Source organism: Perissodus microlepis, chromosome 5 (assembly GCF_051167445.1).
Source record: "Perissodus microlepis isolate ML-2025 ecotype Zambia chromosome 5, ASM5116744v1, whole genome shotgun sequence".
In the NCBI taxonomy this organism is placed as follows: domain Eukaryota; kingdom Metazoa; phylum Chordata; class Actinopteri; order Cichliformes; family Cichlidae; genus Perissodus; species Perissodus microlepis.
The window spans coordinates 2,600,761-2,628,395 of NC_140465.1; the positions used below are offsets into that span (position 1 = coordinate 2,600,761).

Consider the following 27,635-nt stretch of genomic DNA (forward strand, 5'->3'; position numbering starts at 1 on the left):
TGTGTGGAGAGAAAGGGACAGACTGTTATGTAACGCAGGCCTTGCGTTTTATTGTGAAGGTCCTTGCCGGAAATGCTTAGTTTTTCCTCACTGTCGTTTCTTCCTGTTTGTGTTTCGTGCGATATCGTTCCTATCGTTCCACATTGCTGTGGAAGTTTTCTGTGTTCTCTGTAGAAAGGTGACGACACACGGGAACTGTTGCTGGAAAAATGTGACCGTTTTTGTTGAAAGGATGAGCGATTGTCGCGCGGATACCGTCGGTGGGGATAACTGGCGGAGACGTACAAGGAGTGCGCGAGCGTGCTGCAGACAAACCACCGAAGCGGGAGTTGACGAGTCCAGCGTGCTTCGGTGTCTGAACGTGGGAAACACGGAAGAGGACCATGACATGGAGGAGGACACCAGCCTCTTCAAGCAGGACGGCCTGGAGCAGAAGGTCATGGCGCCCCGCTATAGTCTGCTGCGGGAGGTGGGAAGGGGAACGTACGGCGTGGTGTACGAAGCTCTGGCCCGGAGATCGGGTGCTAAAGTTGCTGTAAAGAAACTGCGGTGCGACGCGCCGGAAAACGTGGAGCTCGCCCTGCAGGAGTTCTGGGCGCTAGCAAGTCTAGAAAAAAGGCATCAAAATGTTGTTCATCTAGAGGAGTGCGTGCTGCAGAGGAACGGTATGGCACAGAAAATGAGTCATGGAAACAAACTGTCCAAGCAGTACCTGCGCCTGGTGGAGACATCATTAAAAGGTGGGGGTCGCTCTCGCTTAGCCCTACAGCTTTACCTGTTTGAGCTGAGATTAGATAAATTGGATAAAAGCTGTGTTCACAATTAGTGCCGAAATAAAATAGCATCCTAGGTATTAGATAGTTGTGCTGTGTAGCAATATGTTTTGCTTTTAGGTTAATGTAACCAAAATAAGAGGATTATTCAGTGTACTTTTGACTTTACGTTCTAAGGACGGGGTACTGCGTCAGATTTAGATATGGATTTGCTGCTTGTGCCACGGTTTTGTCTTATTTTGCTTCAATTACTAATCATTGGGGTTCATTAGTTATCAGTTTCAGTTCTGGCTTGGTCACAATTTGAATCACTGGTGACCTGATTTTTACCCAGAGGAGGCTGTTTAATCTTGCTGGTTTTACTTTTTGTGATTCGTGCCTTGTGCTGGCCTGTAGCCAGCTTTTAATGGCCCATAATAAGGTTCTTATGCTTGTAAAGGTTAGTTTGGAGGGTTAGCTTTGTCATTATAGCACAGTTGTTTTTGTCGCCATGACACAGACTCGCTGGGGGATGGGTAGATTTTGACACACTAAAATGGAGTCTGTTGCGTTGCTTGTGTTAGAGGTAATTTTCACATTCCACTCACAATCCGTGCACTTAAGACAAGTTTACACTTACACCGTTTGCTTTGTTGGTTTAGCCTGTCTCGGTGCCATCACCTCCCTGGCGATGCTTTCTTTAAACGCACAGTGACAATGTTATCTTAGGACAGTTTATCTCAGGCCCACCAGTCATTGATTGGTAGGTTTTCTCAGTAGAAGTGGCTTTTGATATGTGTATTAAAATACACCACATCTGTGTTCTTCTTTCATAAGGGGGGGGGGGGGGGGGGCGTGTAGATATGTCTCACCATTTACTTATGTAACAAGTACAAAAACCCCATCAAAGATTATTGCCTCAAGAAGATCAAAGAAGACGTGGGCAGTCTGCCTTGGATTAAAAACTCTGTGTTATGGGGCGATCGTGGCTCAAGAGTTGGGAGTTTGCCTTGTAATCAGAAGGTTGCTGGTTCGAGCCTTGGACAGTCTCGGTCGTTGTGTCCTTGGGCAAGACACTTCACCCGTTGCCTACAGGTGGTGGTCAGAGGGACCGGTGGCGCCAGTGTCCGGCAGCCTCGCCTCTGTCAGTGCGCCCCAGGGTGGCTGTGGCTACAATGTAGCTTGCCATCACCAGTGTGTGAATGTGTATGTGAATGGGTGGATGACTGGATGTGTAAAGCGCTTTGGGGTCCTTGGGGACTAGTAAAGCACTATACAAAATACAGGCCATTTACCATTTCTTTACAAAGTATTTATAAAATTTAACTTTTGTTTTTCTACAAGAAAACATAAGCTATAGACTGGTTGTTCAACACCTTTTTGACACTAATTCTTAGTGACATAAAATATTTCCAAAGTGTACTGGTAACACATTTGCTTGGTAAGTGAAAGGTTTAATTTCAGGCAGAGACGCAAATCCCCTTTGGGGTTGCGTCAGGAAGGACAGCAGGCATAAACTCTGGCAAATCAAACTACGTGACAAGGGAAGCATCTAAAAGTAGGTTTTCCTAAAGACATGTATAACATAAACTCGATATAGGACCGATAATACACAACCACTTAAAAAAAGAGAGTACAAATAATGTAGCAACTTGTCAGTACAGCATAGAGCAGGGCGATATGACCAAAAATATTTATCACAATATGCATTTCAGGGCTTGCAAAATTTCAAAATCCCTGGTAGCCCTTCGGGGCAGGGACTCTTCAGTTTTTGGTAGCCCAAAATAAATTTAAGTAGCCCGAATAAAAAAGAGAGCAATTTTTTGATTGATGTTTTGTTTCCTGTTTTGTTTCCGTTATAATATAGAAACAAAACATTAATCAAAAAATTGTTGAAACACAAATTACAACATTGTATAAAAATTACAATCATCAACTCAAATACTTGGTTCTAATTGAACAGAAATTTCTATGAACTTGTAAGAACTGTGTAGGACATGAATCAGTCTGTGTCAGATCCTGAATTTGAAATTTCCACTGAAGTCACGGGAAAGAGGCAAGTGGAACCAAGATCGAGGCCATTTGCTTTTTGAAGTTTGCAAAGACTGCTAAATTGTGCCAGTGGTAGTTCACTCTTTGCAACATAGTACGCTGTTCTAAACAGATTTTTCAGGTGTATTTTTAGTATGTTATTTGCAATTGGTGTTTGTTCTGGGAAAGATATTGCAGACTGAGCAATAATGCATTTCTTGCATTTCTCATGGATTCTAAAGGGGGCCTTTCTTAAAATTACTGGTCCCAGTAACAAAGGCGCTTGTCGATCGAGGGAAAACCAACAACACACCCGGCATTCGCTGTCAAAATAAGACGCGCACCAGATAAGAAGTTGCAACGCGCGTTTGCGTCCATATAAAAGGCAGTGTTTTTGTCCGCTAGAGTGTGATTTTCACGGCACATTCTGCACCACATCTCTGTGCGTTCATCATTTGTTTGAAGCCAGCTCACCTCCTGCAACCACTTTTCCAAGAATACGCGCTTCTTTTGTGGTTCGGACTCCTTCTGACATTTCTTTGGAGGTGGAGGAGTAATTGCTTAAAGGAGCTTCTTCGACATCTTTAAGAGTTCTAAACAAATGTCTGTCCTCCTCCAGAAAATCTTATGTACGCAAACACGCGTTGCAACTTCTTATCTTGTGCGCTTTTTTTATTTTGACAGCGAATGCGCACCTATTTAGCTTGTCATATTGCAGCCACAGAAATTCTTTTGTCCATGAAACCATAAAGCTGCACTTTCTTTTTGCCTTATAGTCTGATTTGTCATAACTTTTCCGTTTTGTGGTAAGCTTTTCTTTGGCTGTCACTTCTTCACCCTGACCTGTCTTATTTGGCTCAGCAGAACTAAAATATATATCCTGCTGCTTTTACACACGCACTCACTTAACGCTCAGCGATTCTCTGCGCGATCAACCTCTCACATGTTTAAGCTGCGGGAGATTTCACTTGTCATGTTTGCATAGTAAGCTAACGATTGATAAGACGATGTCAGAGGAATTGGTGCGCAAATTATCGTCACTCACCAATCAGTACTGTCGCTCTCTATACACAGTTCGCGCGATTGCAAAGTGAAAGCAAAAAACAAGCGCAAATTCAAACGTGATTTCAATATGTCACATATTGACAGTGGCTCACCGATGCCAATGACATAATTGCCCAGCTACATTCCCGAAAGAATGCAAAAGCATTGACATATATTTTTCCTTCCTATGATAGCCCGACGGGCAGGGCAGAGACAGATTTTGGTAGCCCGACTGGAAAAATCGCTAGCCTCGGGACGTCAGGCTAGCGATTTTGTGAGCCCTGCTTTTGGAAATTTGCGATAACGATATAACTGACGATATAATTGACACTAGACAAAATACTTTACAACTCCACAACTTTATTAGTGCAAAAAACAAACCCCATTAATGTATTTTCACTTAAACAAGCAGCTGTTTTTTATGTGCATTAAAGTTCTATAAATAAATAAAATTTAACAGTGTATAAAAATTTAACAGTGCAAATGCAAATTCCTTGCTAACAGTTTAACCAAAAGGCATTTCCAGTGGAAATTGGCTGGCATATTCTCAGCATAACCATGTATAATATCCACAAAACTTAAAAACAGGTTATACACACACAATACGGTAATATTATGTTGAAGCACAGTACGTATCACTCTGCGAGGCTCCTGCCTACGATAGCCGTAATGCTCCAACAATCCATCAAGCAGTGCGACTTAGTAGCTTAGCAAAGTCGTACTAAAACATTTGACAGATTTTCGAGCGCTGTGTAGCATATAAAATCGTTTCAAGGTGAGTAAGCACAACCAGAATTCATACATAAGGCACACGGGATTATAAGGGGCACTGTCGATTTTCAGAAAAATCAAAGGATTGATTTTAAATGTGCCGTGTGGTAATAACGACGGCCCGCTAGCATGCTCTATCTAAATTGTGCTTTGTTGTGTATCTGATGGTCGAAAGCTAAACCAGTTCCACACCACCGAAGTTGCACCATTTTTACAAACCAATTCTGGTTCATCTGTTTCATTCAACGATCCGCTTTCGCCCTTCTCATTCTCCGTCGCCGCTATGCTTTTTCCACCATGTGTGCATGAAAACAAAGGCACTGCGCATGCGCGTTTTACCCATATTCTATCGCGATATTCCTCTTTCTTATCGTTGCCTAACATTATACCAGTATTAATGTGAACGGTATGATATGGGCCAGCCCTAGTACAGCATACCCTGTTGATCATACATCTGGACACTTACGAGGACCATAACTTACAAAGGGATCATTCAATTAAATTAAATTTTATTTATATAGCGCCAAATCACAACAACAGTCGCCTCAAGGCGCTTTATAATGTACAGCAGATCGTACAATAACAGATACAGAGAAATTATAGCCAGTCAGGACGGAGACAAAAACAATCAGCCCTGGCACGTTTGGTCCAGGCGGCCCACCACGATCGATCTAAACAGCGCAGATGGTCCAGTTAAATGTGCACATTTGTACAAGTCTTCAAAGCAAAGGCAAAGCCGAGTAGTACCTGCAAAAATTACATAAATAAGAAATAATGTAATTGTAAAATAATATGTCCATACACATTTTGTGTACTATATATTTCAATTTCTGTGATTATTAATACTGAAACCAGTTTTCTTTCTAATCAGGTTAGTATAGTTGTTGTTGTATTAGGACATTTGAGTTGCATTGCGTTGCGGCATGTGACAATAAAAAGTTACATTTTATCTATTGTCAGTGAGTCATGGTTCATTTGAATCCTTGAATCTCTCGCTTCCTAATTATGTGCCTCCATAATAGTTACACCTTACTTTGTGTCTTTCTAACTCTTGCTGGGACTACTGTCTAACCTCTCCACAGCAACTGCTAGCAATAGCAGCCTCCTGTATTTGTGAGGCCTTGTTACTAGTTGTTGCGGGTGCTACTGTTGACGGTGCAGCAGCCCCAACATGTCAGTAAATTTGACACATTTTGCTGCATCTATTTCTGTAATTCAGTGTCAGTAATGAAAATGAATGCACATGCTGCTGTCAGTGCTGTAGCCTGTATAATTATATCGACAAAGGAAAATAAAAATATATTTTTTGACCCTTCAACCGACCAGAAAAATACCCAGTATGCTAGATTACCAGTGCAGCCCTACCTTTTGTAGATTGTGTACAGTGTGTAAAATATCACTGCTAGATATCAGTAGATTACATTTTCAGCCAACTGCAGTCAAAAATGTAATCAAACTGTTTGTCAGAGGGAAACTGAGTTTTAGCACAATGTCGGGAGTAAATAAGGATTTTTATGCACATACTGTGTGTTAGAGCCCTGATTTCAATTTAGGAGATGAGTTTTGAGGTGAAGTGGAGGAAAGCTGCGGAGGGGGCAAAATGAGAGCGAGATAAAGAAAATCATGTTAAATGGTCATATATAATTTGAATGGGGCTGCAATGATTCATCGAGTGACTGGAGTATTTCTTATCCGATTACTTGAGTAATTGATGGAATACTCATTAAATTACTCGATGACTATAACGGTTTCCCATCTGTAGAACTGGAAGTCTTTTTGCACATCGAGATGCCTTCTGGCCATTAAAATGAATGCGGGTCTAAGGCACTTCGTCATACCACATAGACATCACTTTGATAAACTGTGTCATTCTACATTTTTTTTCTCTCTTTTTTTTTATCATTTCTGTTTTTACTGTCTATCTGATAAGTGTCTCGCTGTTACAGGTGAGAGAGTGCTTGGCCCCCCAGAGGAGCCTTGTTACCTGTGGTTCGTCATGGAGTTCTGCGAAGGAGGAGACCTCAACCAGTTCATCTTATCTCGGCGACCCAACCCACGAACAAACAGCAGCTTCATGCTCCAACTAACAAGTGCTGTTGCTTTCCTGCACGAAAACAATATTGTTCATCGAGATCTCAAACCTGACAACATCCTAATTTCAGAGAAATCAGGGACTCCAGTTCTGAAGGTGGCAGACTTTGGCTTGAGTAAAGTTTGCGCTGGTTTAGGAAACACCAGCGAGGGAAAAGACTGTGAAGACAAGAACAAAAACATCAACCTCAACAAGTTTTGGTTGTCGTCTGCTTGTGGCTCAGACTTCTATATGGCTCCTGAGGTGTGGGAGGGCCACTACACAGCCAAGGCTGACATATTTGCCCTGGGCATCATCATCTGGGCCATGCTGGAGAGAATTACTTTTATTGATTCTGAGTCTAAGCGGGAGCTATTGGGTACCTATGTGCGACAGGGAGGTGACATTATGCCTGTTGGTGAGGCACTTCTCGAGAATCCAAAGATGGTACTGAGCATCCCACAGAAACGCAGGTCATGTATGTCAGATGGAGTGAAAAAGCTGCTTCAGGACATGCTCGCTGTCAACCCTCAGGACCGACCGGATGCTTTTGAGCTGCAAGCCAGAATGGACCAAGTTATGTGTACTACATGACCCTCAGCCATACTGTTCTACAGGTACATGTCTTATTTTAATCACCCTCCAGCATTCTGTTTTGCTGACGGTTATTCTGCCTTCAGTTCGTCTGCTAGTACTGTTTGTATTGGTCTTCATGTTTAGCTAACAGCATTCCTTGTCCAGATTTGCTCCCTCTGCTGAGTCAAAGTGAATTGAAAAGGAAAAAAAAATGATCTAAACTCATTGTACATTACTGCTATCTGAAATGTTCAGCCTGCTCTGTAATGTACTGGAGAAGTATCATATGAAGTAACTTCAGATCATCCTTTAGACTGAGACAGTTTGGGGAATTTCTCTAAAACATTGCCAATGCTATGTCAATACTACTTCATATGAAATCAAGATATTATTGTGGTTTAACATCAAATATGCTTAGTATTGACTGCACAGGTTTTATTTGATGTTGAGGACCAAGAAAATAGAAAACTAGCAAAGGAACCAGCCACCAAGAGAAAGTACAAGATAGGAAGGCCTTGGACCTACCTAATTAATTCTTAAACTTATTACTAAATATTATTTAGTCAATATTACTACTGAAATTTTTTTTATTCACTAAGTATCTTCTGACAGAAAAGTGGGAAATATCATCAGCTGATCTCCAGTAAGTCTCTTATTCTGTAAAGGAATAGAACCTTCCAGTCTTGAACTGCAGCTCGCCCCAGTGGTAATTCCTCAGCACATAAACCAGTCTTCCACCTGCTGCAGCTTCTGTAAAGACAGGCATACACTGTGTGATTTTTTTTTTTTTTTTTTTTTTTTGGCCCATTTTGAGACGATTTTTCACCGGTGTGTCGTGCATCGTGTAGTATACATGGGGTAATGAGAGTCGATTAAGACCTCATGACCATCTCCCGATCAGCGGTCGTATGGTCACAAGAAAATCAAACCTGTTTGAAATCCTGGTCACCCCTCGTGAGGGTATCTCACTGATGAAGCAGTGTCACAAGCTGATTTAACGCAACCTCTCACGCTGCGCATGCGCAAACACAGAAATAGAAGTGAAAAAGACAGAGCAGCATGGCAGTGCAGTGTGGGATCTGGACACAGATTGCTGTCTCCCCACTTCCGGGTTCCTCTTACATTTCCGGAAACAAGAACACCACGTGTTGTGTATGGACGCACACTGTGAGCAATCAGGTTACATCAGCACATCGGGCATATAGTGTGAGAACATGCATTATGAGCTACGAACTTCTAACTCCTGCGATTCAGTCGCACAGTTTGAGCAGGAGCTGAATAACGCGACTGAAAAAATCGCAGTGTATGCCCAGCTTAAGAGTGACCCTCCAGCTCACTGTGGATCTCCAGAGCAGATCGAGTGCTGCAGTCCACAAAGGTGGAGACTGAGAGTTATCATTCCATAGAATGATATGATTTTGGTCAAGTAGCTGAATGATATAAAACACCAGTGCATCAGCAACCTAGCCAGCTAGCCAACATAGAGTAAAAACCATAGACAGCAGAAAAAATAAACACAGACTGTTCAATATGACTCCACATGAACAACTGATTGCATAAATCCACACAAACTCTTGACATCTGGTGGCCTTCAGGTTGGCATTTCCAGCTTGGTCTATGGTAAATATAGAGTAGCATCAAAGGTAGCTAGTTAGCACTTTTCAGTTGACTGAGGTGGATCATCCACTAGTAAACTTATGGTGTCAATAATAAGTTGCCATATGTATTCAGGAAAACGGTCCAAGTAAAGTGTGTTTGGGGAAGCCGTGCGTTGTATATCAGGCCAGTAAAGTATGGAGACAAATTTGCCTCACAAAGGTTGCAAGTACGTATGATATGATCCACAAGGGTAAACTAAGCTTTACAAATGTTCTGTGATTTTATGTGTAACATTTAAGGACTCCCGCATGTGCTTCAATCCACACAAAGATATGAAGCAATCTGACCACATGTAAAACTGTTTTACTAATGCATATATCCAAACCTGAATTAACACTGATCATGTACGCAAAATTTATGAAGTTCAACTCATGAATCTGATCATTTTCTGGATGTATGCATTTGTAAAAGAGTTTTACATGTTGTCAGATTGGTTCATATTTGTGTGTGGATTCCCTTCTTTACTGGCCTAATATACAGTGCACTGTTTCCCTTCTCAAGGATTGTTCTGTCTCCAGCCTTGGTGGGGCTGTTCTCATATTGTTCCCTTGCCACTAAGAATACACCTTGGATGGTTCAGTGGAGAATGGCTGGTTTATTCTCCTGGCTTCTGTTCCTACATCTCTTCGCTTTGCAGTTTTCAAAGACTCCGGTATGGACAGTTTGCTGTACTTCTTAGGCATCCCTTTCTTCATCACACTTTTCTACATTACAGATAGTTGGCTGCCTTCCCCACGTGTTGCCTTGAGCTTATCTAGTCTCCTCCTCCATGTAGAGTACTACTGCTTTTGGCTGTTCATCTTGTAGCCAAGCATCTCAAGGACCACTGCTGTATTTCTTTTAATATTGGCTCTGTCCTGCTGTCAAATTAAAGAGAAAATTGGATCGTCTTCTGAGAAACATCTTTGGATCGTCTATTGCTGCCTACCTGTGCTTTAATAACAATCTATATTATTCATATGAGAATTCTCATTTCTGTTCCAATCTGTATTCTGGTTCCTGTACGTTATTTGCCTCAAATTACATTTGAGGTGTGAGCTACTGGGACCTATTATACAGAATTAATTTATTTGTAATAGTGGGCGGGGCATTTGTTTGTGTAGTGCCTACATACTTTATTTAGTGACTGGACTCTGGATATTTGTTCTCACATGTATAAATGCCTGTGTGTATTGTGGTGGTGCTAACCAAGACCACTGGTTGAGTAACCAAAGCCCCAGTTATCCTTTGACCTCTGAGCCACAGATGGCTGGGTTATAAAGGGAGCATACATTCCCTTATTGAACATGGTCAGTGCACATGATGGGTGAGCGTCGTATGCCGTGACTGTACAACACACTATGCTTGTGTTTGCCATTGCATAATGTGACATTGGGGGATGGGGGCACTACAAACCCAGCTGACCTCCGGTCTCTTGCTCTGCTTTCTTCCTCTAAGTGTTGTGAAGACTCCCACCACCCCTGCATGCATTGTTTCAGCCATCCCCCGCTCAGCTCCCTGCACGTTTTCCATGCTGAGCAAGACTGTCATGAGTTCAAATGGGCTGACTCGTTTACAGTTTAATAATTAATATTTATGCAAGTAAAGTCACGAGCACAGATTTTTTTTCTGCAGTGTGAAATTTTGCATCATTGGATAAACATCAGAGAATGCGTATATGCTTGTTTTTCTTCATTGCAGTCCCCACATGCTCCTTTCAAGGCTAACACACATACTGATTCACTAGAGTCAAACACGCAGATACACATGCACAAAAACACATGAATACACACCAAATCTCCAACATCCAGAAGACACAATACTGTCAGTTATTTTGTCTCCTACTAATGTGAAAACAACAAGAAGAAAGAAAGGAAGGGTAAAAGCTGCCAGTATTTTTGCATTTTTATGTGCGTGACGGTGTGCTAGTTGTTCTTCAGCAAGGAAGGAGGGACAAGAAGACTTGTAGAGGTTTGCTGACCCAATAGATCTGGAAGAATTGCAGCCTCAGTGTGTACAGAGATACGAGAGAGAGAGAGAAAAATGGTATTTGTTCTGCTGACATCCTAGTTAACTCTCTTTGGCTTAGCTACAGTTCACAATGACCTAAAAATCACCAAATATTCATGTAAAGGTAAGCTCTCCATCACACAATTGCTCCAAAAGGTAGTCCTGTGTGATGAGCGTTTTGAGTATACAATAAACCTGTTCTGAATAGTATAGTATGTTGCAGTGATGTGGCAAAGGGTGAACCACAAGAGTCTGTCAGATTCTCATGTTGCATAAAGCGACAAGTCAGCACTCATTATCAATGCGTATTCAGATTGCAGGATGAAGCTCCAAATCCCTGTTAAAGCTATCTAAGTCACTTATGTAACAGTACAAGTGGAAATGCATGACTGCATAACTGGGTGCAGTCTGCAGGGAAAGGCATAATGGTTAAGTCACATTTAACAAAGGGCTTGTTTGTGCTGCAGAATTCAGCAGAGTTTTTGGATCCTCTCAGCTCTACCATAAACACATCTGTGCAGTCTGCCATGCTGCCACATATTTTTAATGTGTGAATATGACCAGGGGATGCAAGGTTTTTGGGAGCTGATCACATAAACCCGGTTTTCACAGATTCCTTTATTTGACCACCATAATGTTACATTGTCATCTCTGCCAGCGATTTAGGGTTGGTCTGGCTGAGATGGATTCTTTTATGATATACCCTGGGATCTGCCAAGTGAAACATTTGTTTTGTCTTGACTCTAGAGTCAGCTTACTCACTGTTCTTGTAGATTACAGTATTGATATTCACTCATTTGATATACTGCTGACTTTGCCCTTGAGGATATTTCTGTGTAATTCAGTTTACATTCATTGTCCATCTGCTGGAAGCAAATGTGTGAATTGCTTAACGTGTGTGCAGTCTGCAGTGGGCATTGCTGTAATAAATTTGGGAGCTATTTACTGCAACAGGTACTGACTCAGCACATCTCTGCTGCTCTTTTCACATACTCACCAGTGCACATAGATCAGCCTTGTAGAATGTATGTCACTGAGGTCTGTCCAGCTGTCTCTATGCCATACATGTTTTTCTGAATCTGAACAACACCTGGCACCGATCTGAAATCCTCTAGGGGACAAGGAAAACACTTTTTAAACATGTTATTATTTTTAATGGCAGATGTGCCGCTACCAAACAGAAATGTGTCAGGAGAGAAGCAGTGTGCAATTTGATCTTTTAACTCCAAAAATAAGAGAGTACCCCCTGATGGCCACAGCTCACTTTGAGTTCTTCAGTAGCTAAACTTATAACGATCTACAGCGGTTTGCATTTTCTATAATTTATAACACATCAAATGTATGCAGCCTTTTTGGCTCTACAACCCTTAGTGTTTGTAAAGTTTGGTACAAATTGGTGTCTGGATTGTGCATTCTGTATCACTGGCATTTTGCTGTCTGCCGCGTTACTATTTGTTTTTTTGGTTTGTTTGTTTTTTTGTGGCCAAGTTATCAGCTAAGATTGACACGCTTGGTTAGAATATTTGAAGTCACAAATGTGTGTTAGACAAATGTCACAAGGCCCTGAGGCCCTGCACATGGCCTCTAGTGAGGTCAGCTGCCCGTTGCCTCTGGTCGATCCCAACAACAGTCGCCTGGGATTTGGTGCTGTATAAATAAAATAGAATTGAATTGGTTCTTTGGGACTCTCGTCCTTCTGCTGGGTTGGATACACAGTTGTTGCCAAAATGTGTGGTCTCAGGTCTTCTCAGGTACTCTTTTGGGCTGTGGATGGCCCGATCTCCTGGATCTATCTCTGTCTGCCTTTGGCTCCTGGGGATTGTTATTGCAACTAGCCACCCTTGTAATCAAGTACATTTTGTAATTTCTCTCTCTCTCACACACAGTCAAGGAACTTGTGATGTTTGGCACAACGGTGCATTCGGATCATAATTCTGATGGCAAAATGTGCCAGACATTACAGGTCTTTTTTTTTTTTTAATTTCAAACTTTATAGCAAATGAATTTATCCTCTGCCAGGCTGTATTTGTAATATAGGACTTTAGAAAAACAAAACAAAAACTTTGTCACTTTGTCCCAAGCTTGTCCACCTCCATGTCCCACGTGTAATAAACCAAAGGTTTTGTGCATCTGTCTGCTTGTTCACTGGTTCTCCTGCTTCTTTGCAGATGTGTGTTGCTGTCCAAAGCTGGTGCGTCTGCCTTCATTCAACCTGAAGACTGTGAAGATAAAGAAGTGAAGAGCCGTTTCTCCTCTAATGTAGATGGTGAAATGGGATCGTAATTCTTTTGCTTGTTAGATTAAATTCATTTGCCAGTGCTACTGATAAATGATTTGTTTCATCTTCACGATGGGAATAGATGGAACGGATAAAAGAGATGCAGCAACATTTTTCATTTCACACTTGACTTGAGATGGCGACACTTTGGTCGCCAGGCTGGAACTCTGATGATATTTAATGAAAACACTGTGATGTAAGATAAAAACTGCTGCTGGAAAATTTTCACTTGATGCGGTGGAGCGTGTGTGTGAATTTTTTCATTTTGTTTTGGGGTTTTTTTTTGTTTTTCTCTAAAAAGTGACAGCTTTCTGATCTTAGGACATGATAGAAAAGCGTGTCAGCTGCTTTTTTTTCTCTGTTGGGTTTAAATTCTAGAATTAAGTAATAATAGCTGGCAAACTCTGTTAGCCACTGTAATAATTCCAGATGTTTTAAGCCTGAATTTGTGTTGTGGTCCCGTTTGCCGTCTTTCCAAGCTGCTTGTAGGCTGTCTTGCAGGCCAAGGTGTCAGTCCAAGCTAGTCCTTTCAAAATTTACTAATCATTTAATCTACAATGTGCTTGTCCATCACAATCCATGACAATCAGATCTACTCAGCTGAAGGTAAAAGGGTGTATCTTCACATTTGGGAAGTGGGACCTATTCATTACACTCCACCCCCTCCTGGTCACTACTGCATGCTTTCTTACTGCAGATTTCACCACCTATACAACATTTTGGCTTCTTTTTTGAATATCTCTCATTGAAGTTGAACTTTAGTGACACATCACCGCTCCATGTGTCATACCTTTAAATTCAAATTTGCACCAGCTGCTTCACCGTCTTTGATTTTGCATGCAACTACATGATCCAGGGTATATGGGCCTTGATAATTTAGCTTCTTCAGTATTTAAGTGTAATTATAGAAAAGGGAACCATGAATGTAATTTTACCCAAATAAGTTTTCCATTAATTTCAAATGAGATGGTGACTCAGCAGTTTTTTTTTCTGCTCTTGGAGCTTTTGGCATGCAAAGTCACATTTTTACTGGGTACTGCAGTTGTGCTGTTTGAGAAAAGAAGCAAAGCTGACGATGTCTTTCAAATTTTTAGGCAGTTTAGTTGTGCCTGGTATCAGATGTTTGAATGATTGCATTTGTAAGCAGTGGGAGATGTTAATGCAATGACCCCCAGCTCAATATTTTGGATTCAGTTGGCTGCAGAGTTGTACTGAGCTGACTAAAAGTTGTCTTTGTAATCGTGCTACCTCCTGTTTCCCCTTTTCATTGAGCCATTCCTCACACATTCTGGGTAGATTTCATTTTTGCTTCCACTCATCAATGTTTGTTATAATTTTCCTTGATGACATGTTTAAAAAGATTTGCATTACAAGAACATCACATAGGTTTTGAAAAATCTGCTGCTGCCTTGTTTCTTTGTTTTTCCTTTTGTTCAGTGTGTTTAAAAATTAAAAATAACAAAACCCTTATTAACACTGACAGAGATGATTAAATTTATTTAGCCCCGGATAGGTCATGAAGCTCTTAAAACAAATGTTAATTTCCTGACCTTCTGTCATGAACATACCTCAGCTCAACTCCTTTGTTTTATTGTTTTTTAAATGTTTTATTGATAAACTGGAGATGAGTTAATTTGAAGAGGGAAACTTGAAATGACTGTTTTGTTGTTGTTGTTTGTTTTTTTTAAAATCAAGACTTCTGATCTATTGTTTGATTCAAATGACTCTTCTTAAAATATTATCCATATACATTCTGCTCCCGCTTTGTGCTTTCTTTTGCTGTTCAGGTTATGGAACTATTACGCCTGTCTAAACTTCAGTGACTGATGAGTCACTTGTTTTCTATGCAATCCAGCCCTGGCTAATTTGGTTGTAGCCCTTTGCTTCACATTTCTACAAACAGTTGAACACAATGAGGTCCAGAGTTTAAGTGGCTGACCCTTTGCAGCAGTCCTTCGTTCTGCCTTTGACTGCTAAAGCCATTTGAATAAATGGAAATATGTTTGTGGGTTTTTTTGTGTTTTTGTTTTTTTTATTGCCAACTACATATAGGAACTGTTTTAATAAAGGTTGGAAATGCCTCTATTCTGTGTGACTTCTTAACATTGACATCACAGCGACTGGAGTGTTGGTAGGTAAGGGGAAGTTTTTGATGACAAATATTAGGATTAAGAGTCAAGTTTGTCATTACACATGTATAAATACAGGGTAATAAAATACAGTTAAGTATACAAATGTTTATATTGCTATACAGAGACCAAATGAACAGATGAACTCCAGACAAATGTAGTGTTGTATACATATGTACAGATGTTCTGTATAGCATACAGATGTACCGAGTGCTATGAATATAGTTTTCACTACTTAAACAGTAGCAGAGGTGTAGCGCTCTGAAAAGACTATAATACTGAACAGTGTACGCACTATAACAGAGACTATGCTATGTCAGTGTCCTGAACTATAGCAGTATCCAGTGTGAGCATATGGTGGAGGCTGAGAATGAATGACAGTCATGATCTTGGTCATCGTGAGGGATAGGGGGGAGGAGGAGTGTAGGAGGGTTGAGTAAGTGTGGATGAGAAGGTTCAGCAAGGGACTGAGTTCAGTACAATGACAGCTGTGGGGAAGAAGCTGTTCCTAAACCTGCTGGTTTTACTCTGAAGGGTCCTGTAGCGACATCTGGAGGGGAGGAGCTGGAAGAGTTCATTGGCAGGATGAGAGGAGTCCCTGAGAATGATGCGTGCCCGGTGTAGACATCTCTTCTTGTGGACATCCTCAATGGCAGGAAGTGGAGTCCCTGTGATGCGTTGGGCGGTTTTCACCAGTTCCCATACCAGACCGTGACACAGTTGGTCAGGATGCTTTCTATTGCACAGGTAGAAGTTACCCAGTATGTCAGCAGACGGGTGGTTCTTCTTCAGTGTCCTCAAGAAAAAGAGGCGCTGATGAGCCTTCTTGACCAGGCTGGAGGTGTTAGTTGACCAGGACAAATTCTCAGAGATGTGGGTGCCCAAGAACTTGAAGCTGAAAACCCGTTCAAAATGTATCAATTTACTTCCGTCCATGGTCCATCCATAAACTGTCTTCTGTATATTTTAAAGTTAATATGAATTCTACAAGTCTTCCAGAGCAGTAAGTCGTGAAATGGTGGGTAGGTAGAATAGGTCTTGAAAAAGACAAATATACTCATATTGAGCTACAGTTTCAACCAGCAAGAAGTGCTGAGAAATTGGGGGAAACTAAAATCATCCATCCATTCGCTTATCCTTTACAGGGTCGCGGAGGGCGCTGGAGCCTATCCCAGCTGTCATAGGGCAAGAGGCGGGGTACACCCTGGACAGGTCACCAGTTTGTCGCAGGGCTAACACACAGAGACAGACAACCATTCGTGCTCACATTCACACCTATGGGCAATTTGGATTAATCAATTAACCTATCCCCATTAACTGCATGTCTTTGGACGGTAGGAGGAAGCCAGAGTACCTGGAGGGAACCCACGCAAACACGGGGAGAACATGCAAACTCCACACAGAAAGACCCCGGCCTGATGTTGGAATTGAACTCAGGACCTTCTTGCTGTGCGGCAACAGTGCTAACCACCGTGCCAACTAAAACTAAAATCATAAGTTTGCCAATTTAAAAAGAAATAAACAGTCTTTAAATGTTATTTTAGTTTAATGAAGTGAGAGACCAAAAATCCAGAAAAAATAATTTGCAATAAATTTATCCGAAGTTCTGTGGTAAGATGAAACCAAAACTGTGCTGGGCCTGCTTTGTTTGGAGGAATAGAGATGCTGAATATGACCCAAACAACACCATCCCCACAGGCAAGCACAAAAGTGGAAACACTATGCTGTTATGCTAAAGGCAGAAGACAACGTCACTGTCTTCTGCACTAATGGACAGGGCCATGTACAGTAAAATCTTGAATGAGAATCTCCCACCCTCAGCCAGGATGCAATGGATTGTGGACAGAATGACAATGAACCAAAACATACTGACAACAACAAAGTAGTGCCTAAAGAAGATGCACATTAAGGTCATAGCTTGTGTCCAGACCTCAGTCCAATAGTAAATCTTCATAGGGAGTTGAAGTTTGAAGTTATCAAGTGGCAGCCAGGGAACCTAAATGGAGTGTTTCTGTAAAAAGGAATTGGCCAAAATCCCTCCTGGGATGTATACAAATCTGGTACGCAACTAAGAAAGGTGATATCGCTTGCCCACAAGTGTTTCTCCATCAGCTGCTAGCCATATTTTGCTTGGGTATCAAATCCTGATTTCATTCAATGACAATCAATTATCAATTAATACATTTTATGGAACATGCTTTTTTTTCTTCAGGACTTTGGTTAATATTTTGTCTCCATTAAAATGCATCTACCATAAAACTTATAGACTGTTTATCTCTTGATAAGAGAGAAAAACTTACAAATTCAGGAAGGGATCAAACATTTATACAGGGCTTTTAAAGCGGTCAATAGAATTTCAAAATTAATTCTGTATTATTTTTGTTAACAGCCTAGTCGCTGTATTCTGGACTAAGGCTACGTTCACACTGCACGCAAAAGCGCGTCAAATCTGACTTTTTTGACCCTATGCGACCCATATCCGATCATGGTATGACAGTGTGAACGGCACAAATCCGATATTTTCAAAACCTGGGTCACTTTCATATGTGGTACTGAATCCGATACATATCTGATGTTTTAGAAAGCGACTGATGTTTGAATGGTCATGTCGCATTAAATCCGTCTTTTATGTCACTGACACAAGACAAACGCCAATTATCAGCGCCTGAGAAGACATCGCGAACGCTTCCTGTCCATCCCGTGTAGGTGTCAGTGAAACTGTTGGGAAGACAACGTGAACATTTTATTTATATTGTATAATCTGCAGATTCTGACAGAAATCTGCAACTATCCTTTGAAGCACCGCTCCTCTCTAAAACAGCAATAAGGATCATTATTAGGCCATATGTAAATAACAACATAACTTAAAGCAAAATTGGGGAACGTAAAGTCCGAAACAAGTCTTTATATTAAGGTCCATCAGTCAAACAATACTGTTTGGTCTGGGTCTGAACAGAGCGCGTTGTGTGTGACGTCTTCTTTTGCACATGCGGGCCGCTTTGAGGGTTCACACTAGAGCGCGTTTGCTGTCACATTTTATTTGTAGTGTGAACAAGCAGACAAAAAAATCGGATTTGATCAAAAAATCGGAATTGAGCATTAAGACCTGTAGTGTGAACGTAGCCTAAGACTGCAACTCTGCTTCCTGGTCCCAGCTCTGGATAGTCATATGTTGGGGGGTTTAATAAATGTGTCCATATTTCAAGAAATGAGAGCTGCTCCATCCAAAGTGGGATGGATGCCGTCTCTCCTAACAAGACCAGGTTTCCTCCAGAAGGTTTGCCAATTATCTATGAAGTCCACATCGTTTCTGGGACACCACTCAGACAGCCAGCAATTTAAGGAGAACATGCGGCTAAACATGTCACTCCTGGTCTGATTGGGGAGGGGACCAGAGAAAACTACAGAGTCCGACATTGTTTTGGCAAAGTTACACACGATTCAATATTGATTTTAGTGACCTCCGATTGGCGTAACCGGGTGTCATTACTGCTGAATTATGATTTTACTGAATTTACGTTTACCCTTAGCCAGCAGTTTTAAATTTCCTTCAATGTCGCCTGCTCTGGCCCTGGAAGACAATTGACTATGGTTGCCGGTGTCTCTAGCTTCACATGTCTGAGAACAGAATCACCAATTACCAGAGTTTGACCCCCGGCGGGTGTGTCGCCGAGTGGGGAAAAACGGTTAGACACATGAACTGGTTGGTGGTGTACCTGGGGCTTCTGTTTAAGACTATGCTTCCTCCTCACCGTCACCCAGCCGCCCTCTTTCCCCAGCTGCTTGGGGTCTGCCGGGGAACAGCTAGCGGGGCCTACGCTATCTTTGGCTCAGTGTTGCCAACTTAGCGACTTTGTCGCTATATTTAGCGAGTTTTCAGACCCCTTAGAGACTTTTTTTCTAAAAAAAAGTCGCTAAAAAAAGACGTGAAAGCGCGTATCGCTTTTACTCTCAACAAGCAGCGGGTGCTGTAACGCAGTCAGTTCTTCTTTTACTCTTTTACTCTTATGCTGTTTTGTGGATCACAAGGTTTAAAACTACTTATAAACACACACACAAAGTAACTCCACCAGAGTGCCTATTTCGGGTCACTTTTGCCGGTCCAAGCCCGGGTAAAGGAGCAGGGTTGGAATTGTGACATTAAAAAAACAATAATTGCTAAAAGAAATTTAATTTGTAGTTCTAAATAAACTCTAAATGCATTTAGGACGTTTTTTACTCACTTTATGTCTCTTCCACGATGTTATTTCTCTCTCCAACAACATAGGTTACAATTAGATTAGCATGACCAATTATGCAAATTAGGCGATGACGTCATTTAGCGACTTCTAGCGACTTTTAGGACAACCAATAGCGATTTTCCTTACTGAGGAGTTGGCAACACTGCTTTGGCTGCATCAGCTACAGGGGCCTGGCTAGCTACGGGTGAATGAAGGGTGCGAAGCAGAGTCTCCAATTCAGTAATCCTGGCCTCCTGAGCTGCAAATAAGCTACATTTGTTACAAGTATCATTACTGCTAAAGGAGGCCGAGGAGTAACTAAACATCTGACACAATGAGCAAGAAAGTGCAGGAGGGACAGGTGAAGTAGCCATGGTGCTAACGAGTCGGCTACGAGCTAAGCTAAGCTAGCGAAACAGTACAGAGACAGTGAGTGAATACTTTGGCTATAAATCAGGTAGTGAGTACACAGAAAGGGTGCTTCGGATGAAGCACGTGAAGATTATACTAGTGATGTGACGTTCTGTATCAAGGCTTCGAAACTTGTGTCGAGTAATTGAGGGGGCGTTTCCGCGATGCGCGGCTTGCTTCATTTATGGGAGGAGCTGAAAATGATGACGTCCGAAGCCTTGCTGCCCGGCTGTACCACGTGACTGGTTCATGAAGTGGTTCGAACTTTGCCGCGAGCTATGACAGCGATATAAACCCCTCAGACTTCATACAAAATGTGGGTGTTTGATGGAGAGTTGCGGTTAGTGAGAGTTTGGAGACAGTTTGGAGGTTTATGAAAGTGAGGAGAGAAAGTCAGGAGAGAATGGAGCCAGCTAAGAAGAGGAGGATGTCCTCCCCTGTGTGGGAACATTTTGATCTTATTCCTCCCAACAAGGTATGTAAATTTCTACAGAAGATGTATTTTCATAATACTGATGGTACAATACAATTAATGTTAAGCGGCTTTACTTTTGTACAAGGTGAAGTGTTTGCTATGTGCCAGGGAGCTGGGATATAACAACAACACCTCATCCATGCTTAGGCACTACAGAGCTTTGCATGAGAATAGGGGGAACACCGATTGTGGAGCAAGACCAGGTGAGCCATCAAATGCCATGATAATATAGCATGCTGTAATGTTACTAAATGATATAACAATATTATACAACTGTTATAAGTTACATGTGTGATATTTATATTTGTGCTTTGTTTTTGTTGTCTTTCCTCAGGAGAACAATCTCAAATAGATGAAGACCTGGTTAGCATGGTGATTGAGGACTCCCAGCCATTTAGCATTGTGGAGGACAAAGGATTTAAAAGATTTGTTAAATCATTAAATCGTAGCTATGTTCTCCCCACTAAAAAGGTCATAAAAGCAGTGAAAATTTAGTTTTTACAGAATAAAATGTGAACAGGCAGGACTGAGGCTCAAAGCCTCAGTGTGTAGCTGTCCATACCTCAACGTTACAAAAGCACAACCACTGTCCACACCTCACCTCACAGTAAATGATCATTTCCATTTTAAGCATTTCCAAATAATCATTTTCCATACTGCCAGTATAAATATACACAGTATACTGCCATCAAAACAATATAGATGTTTTACACACTCCTTTTGTTGTTGACATTTACAGGCTGTGTGCAAAAGGCCACACTCTTCAAATTCATGCCAACTAATATTTTTACGTCCAGTAGGTGTCCTACTAGAGCAAATGAAGCTTCAAGACGCTTTGCGCTGGGGTGAACCAATTGGATGAAAAGTTTCAGTGCTTCATGAAGCTTCATCTGCCCATCACTAGATTATACTATGAAAAAGGAAAAGTTTTTAATTAGATTGCTAAGCAGATAAGCTACTCAGAAACACCACTGTGTTTGAGCAGGAACAGGAAGTGATACTCTACCACAAAGCGAGCGAACACCAAGTGACAGCGCCACCAAGATGTGTGCCACATTATAAATGTGGCACTTACTAAGGCACTCTGTCTTCTGCAGTTTGAGCCTGAGCTCTGTCTGAACTCTGTTTTGAACCTGAACTGAATCTGAAATTGACAAGCTGTGTAGTTGCACACCAGTGCTCATTTCACAGCTGGAATGTAACAGTCCAAACACTTTCCAAACAGATTCCAAGATCATCAGTTCAAACAATTGCACATAAATGCTCACAAGTTATTTGGATATGTCACCACTATATGCCCAGGTCTGCAAGACCCAAACTGTCACCCTCAGATAAGAAGAAATTGGTGAGTGAGCCCAAGGACAACCAAAGAGCGCCCAAGGATAAGGACAACCAAACGGTCAAAAAAATCACTAAAAGCCCCAAATTATGACGGTATTTGTGATGACTGTACGTAAACTTCTGACCACAACTGTACTTTCCGCATCTGTGTGCATGCGAGGTAGTGTAGACCAAGTGGCTAGGAAGGCAATAAGTAGACAGCATCAACATCAGTTTCTTTTAAGTGTACTTTTATTTTTGGCATCTCTATTATACCATTTTAAAACCTGGTAGGCAAAATCTCACTTGCTTTCAACAGGACTTTACACACACCCGAACCTCATTAGTCTCTACCATTGAAAAATAGGTTGGAACAAACACTACAATTCTAATCAAAAAACAGGAATACGATTATGCATCCAGTCGACAAACTAATTTACCCAGCTAAATGGCCTGAAAAGTAAAACACTGCATACAATACAACTCAAAAGGTTACTTTAAAGAAAATAAATAATACTATACAAAATTAAAAACCCTCTAGTTGGTTGTACCCAGTTGGGCACCAATGACATCATGACCCTATATAAACAAGTACTGGGGCGGCCCCTCCCATGCACCTGTTTTAGATCTAGGACCTGAACAAATGGATAAACATGGTAAGTATAACCAAAGCAACATAAGCAAACATAATTTGTTAGAAATTTACCTGTGAACAAAAGAAAATTCAAAAGACTTGATGGTTAGTATAGTATTTGCTTTAGAAACATATGCATGGATGTAATGGATGTAACTAATGATACCACAAACTAACCTGGGAAAGTATGTAAAGCAAAGTTACACCAGCAATGTCTAAATTAAAGCATTATGGTCAACTGTAAAAAAAAAAAACCAAAAAAAAACAAGGGATAAATTATCAATATGGTAGAGAGAGAAGTGATAAATGAGTTCAAGCATAGCTACTTTGTCACAGTGCACCAGAGGGTCCCAGTAATTATGTTTATCTTCAGAATCTGAGGTTTTGTAACCCTCATTTGCTAAGAAACAAACTGCATATGGGCTGAAAAACCAGAATGGACACTGAATGTGAAAAGCAGCTGTCTGTTTCTTCTTACATGTGTACCAATAATCTTTAAACGGGCATAGACAAACAAATATGCATTAAGTCATGTTGTCCATGTGCACTAAAAAATAGTCAACATCTCCATGACCATGGTATACTGTTGTGAACTGGAATCTTATACATTATATTGCCAGAAGTATTCACTCAGCCATCCAACTCACTGAATACAGGAGTTCATCATTTCCATGGCTACAGGTGTATAAAATCAAGCATGCTTCTACATGCCTAGCTGGATAGCTCTCTGGGGCTCAGTGAATTTCAGAGCCAGGATGCCACCTATGCAACTGTGAAATTGTGTCCACTTGTGAAATTTCTTTATTACTAAATATTTCGCAGTCAACTATTAGCAGTTTTATAATAAAGTGGAAACAACTGGGAAGGACAGCAACAGTCATTAAAATAGTAGGCGATGTAAAATCACAGAGCGGGGTCAGCGACATCACTACAGACCTCCAAAGTTCATGTGGCCTACAGATTGGCTCAAGAACCGTTCATTGAGCGCTTCATGCAATGAGTTTCACTGGCTGGGCAGTTGCATCCAAGCTTTACATCACCAAATACAATGCAAAGCATCTGATGCAGTGGTTATAAGGCACACCACTAATTGATTCTAGAGCAGTTGAGACACTTTTAACAGGTACATGGCAGAGCGGGGCACAGAAAGAAATGGGTATGAATACTACTACTCTGTCTACTGGTAGACAAAGCAGTTACCCAAGACTGCAACAAGACCAGACATAAGAACAGTCATTTTTTACTATTCACACTACATTTCTCATTTATGTATTGATCAAACTTATATTTTGATTTCTTTGATTAAGAATAGCAGTGCTTTGTTATTAGGAAACAGGGAGAAGCTCTGTTTTAGCACTGATCATTTTTACTAATATAAGGTTGGATATCAGGACCTTTTAGTCTGTCTTGGCTGTGATGTGAAGGCAATCTCTTTCTGTCACAGGTCACTCACACACATACATCTATCTATCCATACATTGTGTGTGTGTACACACACACACACACACACACACACACAATAACAAGACAGTTCAGCAGTTCATGGCAAAACTTATAGCACTGTGATCTGCACTGTTACCTAACTGCATGAAGGGCCTGAGCTCAAACTAGCTGGGGTCTGTGTGGCATTTCCATATTATGCATGTACCATGTGGGTTATCTCATGTACTGTGCCTTCCCACAGCACAAGACGTACTTATTAGATTATTTAGGTATTCTAAATTGCTGTGAATTCGAATGTTGTCTCGTTTTATAGTGTTACCTGTTTATGAGAACAACCATGTACGTATGTGTTGGGGTAAGCCACTAGGTGGAGACAAATAATCAGCATTATTAGTATAGTACTTAGACTTTCATTGTGTCATTGGTCTACTTCAATACACACATATAAATAGAACTGAAATAAGAACCTATAAGCACCCGGTGTGTCATATATTATATCTTAGCCTGATTAAATCAAGTAGATTAATGATTGCTTATCTAGTCTGTGGCTTGCTGGCACCAGAGGTCAGAATAGAATGGCCAGACTGATCCACAGACAGTGTGACAAAGGATTATAGTGACTGTACATACAAAAAAGGGTAACTGGGACAGAGTAGAGACGCCTGGGGAAACTAATGTCATAAAGCAGAATGTCTATGTTGTGACATTCTGAACAACAGAACAGTTTTTGATTAATCTTTTAATAAATCCCTATTCTTTGATCTTTTAAAACGTTTCTGTAGCTTGTTTAAATATTATTTCATTTCATTTGTTTTTATGTGTTTCCGTTGGTTGGGCCACATACCATCGAAGTCATTTAAATATAAGGTACGGTGAGAAAGCTAGCTGTATCCTTTAGTGTCGTTTTACACAGCAGTGAGCTGACTGCATCTGTGATGTCAAATGATTTAAAGCAATACATAACTTAATTTAATTTGTACTTTGTGCGTGTGTTTTATTTTTACTTTATTTTTTCCATTCTTTACGTCATTATGAGTGTGCTACCATAGCTGGAAAACAGTGGGCGGATACTTTTTTAAATTGCATATTCACTTGTGGGTTGTTTTTTTTTTTTTTTTTTTTTCACGATTAGCTTTCAGTGGAGGTCATTGCTCTGAGCAAGCCGATCACTGACTGCTGTGTTTTTGTAGGAGATTTTATATGACAAAGGTTTTACATCAATGCGAGAGATGTCTGTAAACAACACAAAAGGACCTTGTGAGGGCAACCTAATCAATCTAAATTTTACGCACAGCTTTTTGCCGCCCGTCTTTATCACCGTGTTCATTGTCGGGACGGTGTCCAATATCTGTGGACTGAGAAGCGTATGTGTGAGCTGGAAGAAAAACGGAAACGTCAACATCTTCATGTTCAATCTCGGGGTGGCGGACCTGCTGTATCTGTTTACCCTGCCGTTCCTCGTCTACTATTACGCGCGTGAGAGTGACTGGCAGTTTGGCCAGCCTTTCTGCAAGGTGACGCGCTTCTGCTTCAACCTCAACCTTTATGGCAGCATCGGCTTCCTTACCTGCATAAGCATCTATAGGTACCTGGGCATTGTGCACCCGATGAAAATGATGGGGAAAATCACCAGTCGCCACTCTCTGGCCATAAGCGCTCTGGTCTGGGCTTTGGTCATTATTCAAATTACTCCTGATATATTCTTTGACAAGAATGATGAAAAAAAACCAAACTCGTGTTTTGACACCACCTCAACCAACCTGACCAGATACTACCTGCCATACAGCATCAGCTGGACGGTCACCGGGTTTGTCCTGCCTTTGGTCATCATTTTGGGCTGTTATGGACACATAGTGGTGGTTCTGGCAAAGAACGCCAATGTCAACCCACTGCTGAAGCAGCGGTGTTTGAAACTGGTCGTGATTCTGGTCATACTTTTCTCCGTCTGTTTCATTCCCTACCATATATTTCGAAATTTAAATCTCACTACCAGGATTTTGAAACAAGATGGGCTTTGTCACCACCTCTTCGACGACATCTACATTGCACACCAGGTCGGCAGATTCCTGGCTTGTCTAAACAGCGCGATAAACCCGCTGATTTATATAGTAGGAAATGATGATTTCCTGACTAAGTTTCAAGACTTCAGTAATCGGACCAGGATGTCTCTTGCCGGACTCAAAAGCGCAATTATTTACCGCAAACCCATAGAAGCGGACGTGGATTTACCCGCAGACATGTGCACCAGTTTCGACAAGAGGAGTGGATAGGGCGCAGAATCAGTTTACGCGAGTTGCTCGTCTATACATGTCACGCACCGCCAGCACTTCCACAGATCCGTGAACAAAGTACGTGACTGCGACTGATGATTGTGCTTAAGGGAGGACTGGCAAGGGGTAGGTCACTGAGGTGTCAGTGCACAGAGAAAGTCAAATGTCCGGATGGTTCCCTGGATGTTACCAAAAAAGACTTAAAGCTGAAGCTCCAGCTCATATACCTCTATTTCTGAACTGTTCCAAGTGTTAAGCATTGTAACAACTTTATATATTTTTATTTTCTGCGTATTTAGTAAGCCTCAAATCTTTCTTCTGTACAGTGCAGCAGAAAGTATGCTGTTGACACTTATTTGTGTTATGTGCTACACTGCCCTACCTTTGGACTGTTAGATGAAGCTTTGTTATACTTCACCATGAGTTGTATTTTTCACCTCAACATGTAACCGACTCAAACCATAAAAGGGATTTTAACAGCACTTGTTTTAGGAGTCTGGCACAGCCTAATTACTGCCGTTTGTTTAGAGAAAACGGACAAAATACAGCAACAGCTATGTATGAAACTGGAGTGGACAGTCTGAAGTAGAAATACCACTAAAACCTTTCAAGTGCTCTCTTATTTCTTCTTTTTTTTTCTTTAACCTAAATAAAAAAGTAATATCATCAAATGAATCCGCGTGTCACAAAGGTGAAATAATCTAATTATATCTCATACAGATGGGTAGCAAAGGCGATGCACATTATGCAGAACCCTCACGCGGTTCCATTGAAGTATGCGTGTCAAACATGCACCGTGGGAATAAAAGTTGCTGGGTTTCAGTCTGGTCCACTGTGTTGCTTTGCAAAATTTGAAGAATTAATAACGAATATACTGCCATCTCAGCTACAGTCAAGTATTTTTATACTGAAAAACGCGAAACTGTCTGGTTATTACATTTGCAAAAGTCTAACTTGTAGACCCCCCCCCCCCCCCAATTCTACAGACACAATAGCATTATTATTATTTTTTTATTTCGTTTTTAAAGACGCACTTTAAACACTAGTCCTCTGTTTTTCAAATGGTTGCTTTATTAAAATCAGGATTTTCTTTACAATAAAAGAAAGTGTGACATGGTCTGGTTTTTGTTGGGTCCTTTTGGGACTTTCCTGGTTATTGTGATTATTGTGAGGTTATTGTATTACAAGTTTTTAGTTTACTTTTCATTGTTATTCTTGAGCTCTAGTTTTGATTTATTATTATGTTTCTAGGATTATTCTAGGACTATTCTAGTCTGGTGTTTTAGAAATATAATAATGGATTCTTTGTGTGTTAGTTTAACGTAGCCTCTCCTGTGCTTTTTCTATGTTTAATTAATTGTCCATGTCTTATCTTTAAATCTAGTTAGCAGGGCTGTTTTAAGGTTTGGGGCCCAGATAAGAAAAAAAAATCCCTTTTGGCCCGACCACTTTACTATTGCAAACCATGCCAGCCCTAAAGCTGTAACACTTTGCAGACAAGGATCAATATTCTGTTTAAATAGATATTTTTATTTTATGCATGACTGATGAGATGTGTGCAA

The 27,635-nt window shown here is 41.0% G+C and overlaps 2 protein-coding genes and 1 long non-coding RNA gene across 3 annotated transcripts; all 3 read left to right on the top strand.

Moving 5' to 3' along the window:
* Positions 1–69: 69 nt before the first annotated feature.
* LOC146386369 (serine/threonine-protein kinase 35-like) lies at positions 70–15,256 on the top strand. Its single transcript, XM_084927376.1, has 3 exons — positions 70–740; positions 6,545–7,286; positions 13,062–15,256. Exons 1-2 carry the CDS (start codon positions 233–235, stop codon positions 7,261–7,263), a joined length of 1,227 nt encoding a protein of 408 aa, XP_084783502.1. The 5' UTR covers positions 70–232; the 3' UTR covers positions 7,264–7,286; positions 13,062–15,256.
* Positions 15,257–20,310: 5,054 nt separating this feature from the next.
* On the top strand, positions 20,311–21,361 carry LOC146386370 (uncharacterized). The gene is made up of 3 exons (XR_014800171.1): positions 20,311–20,406; positions 20,492–20,609; positions 20,741–21,361. It is a non-coding gene; the product is annotated as an uncharacterized LOC146386370 (long non-coding RNA).
* Positions 21,362–24,841: 3,480 nt separating this feature from the next.
* LOC146386371 (P2Y purinoceptor 1-like) lies at positions 24,842–27,617 on the top strand. The gene has a single exon (XM_084927200.1). The coding sequence runs from the start codon at positions 25,024–25,026 to the stop codon at positions 26,071–26,073; it is 1,050 nt and encodes a 349-aa protein (XP_084783326.1). The 5' UTR covers positions 24,842–25,023; the 3' UTR covers positions 26,074–27,617.
* The last annotated feature ends 18 nt before the right edge of the window (positions 27,618–27,635 follow it).

Excerpts from the sequence above, each read along its gene's own strand:
- LOC146386369 (XM_084927376.1), top strand. The coding sequence starts at position 233 with ATGAGCGATTGTCGCGCGGATACCGTCGGTGGGGATAACTGGCGGAGA. Across the intron at positions 741-6,544 it reads GGTGGAGACATCATTAAAAG|GTGAGAGAGTGCTTGGCCCC; the intron begins GTGGGGGTCGCT and ends TCGCTGTTACAG.
- LOC146386371 (XM_084927200.1), top strand. The coding sequence starts at position 25,024 with ATGCGAGAGATGTCTGTAAACAACACAAAAGGACCTTGTGAGGGCAAC.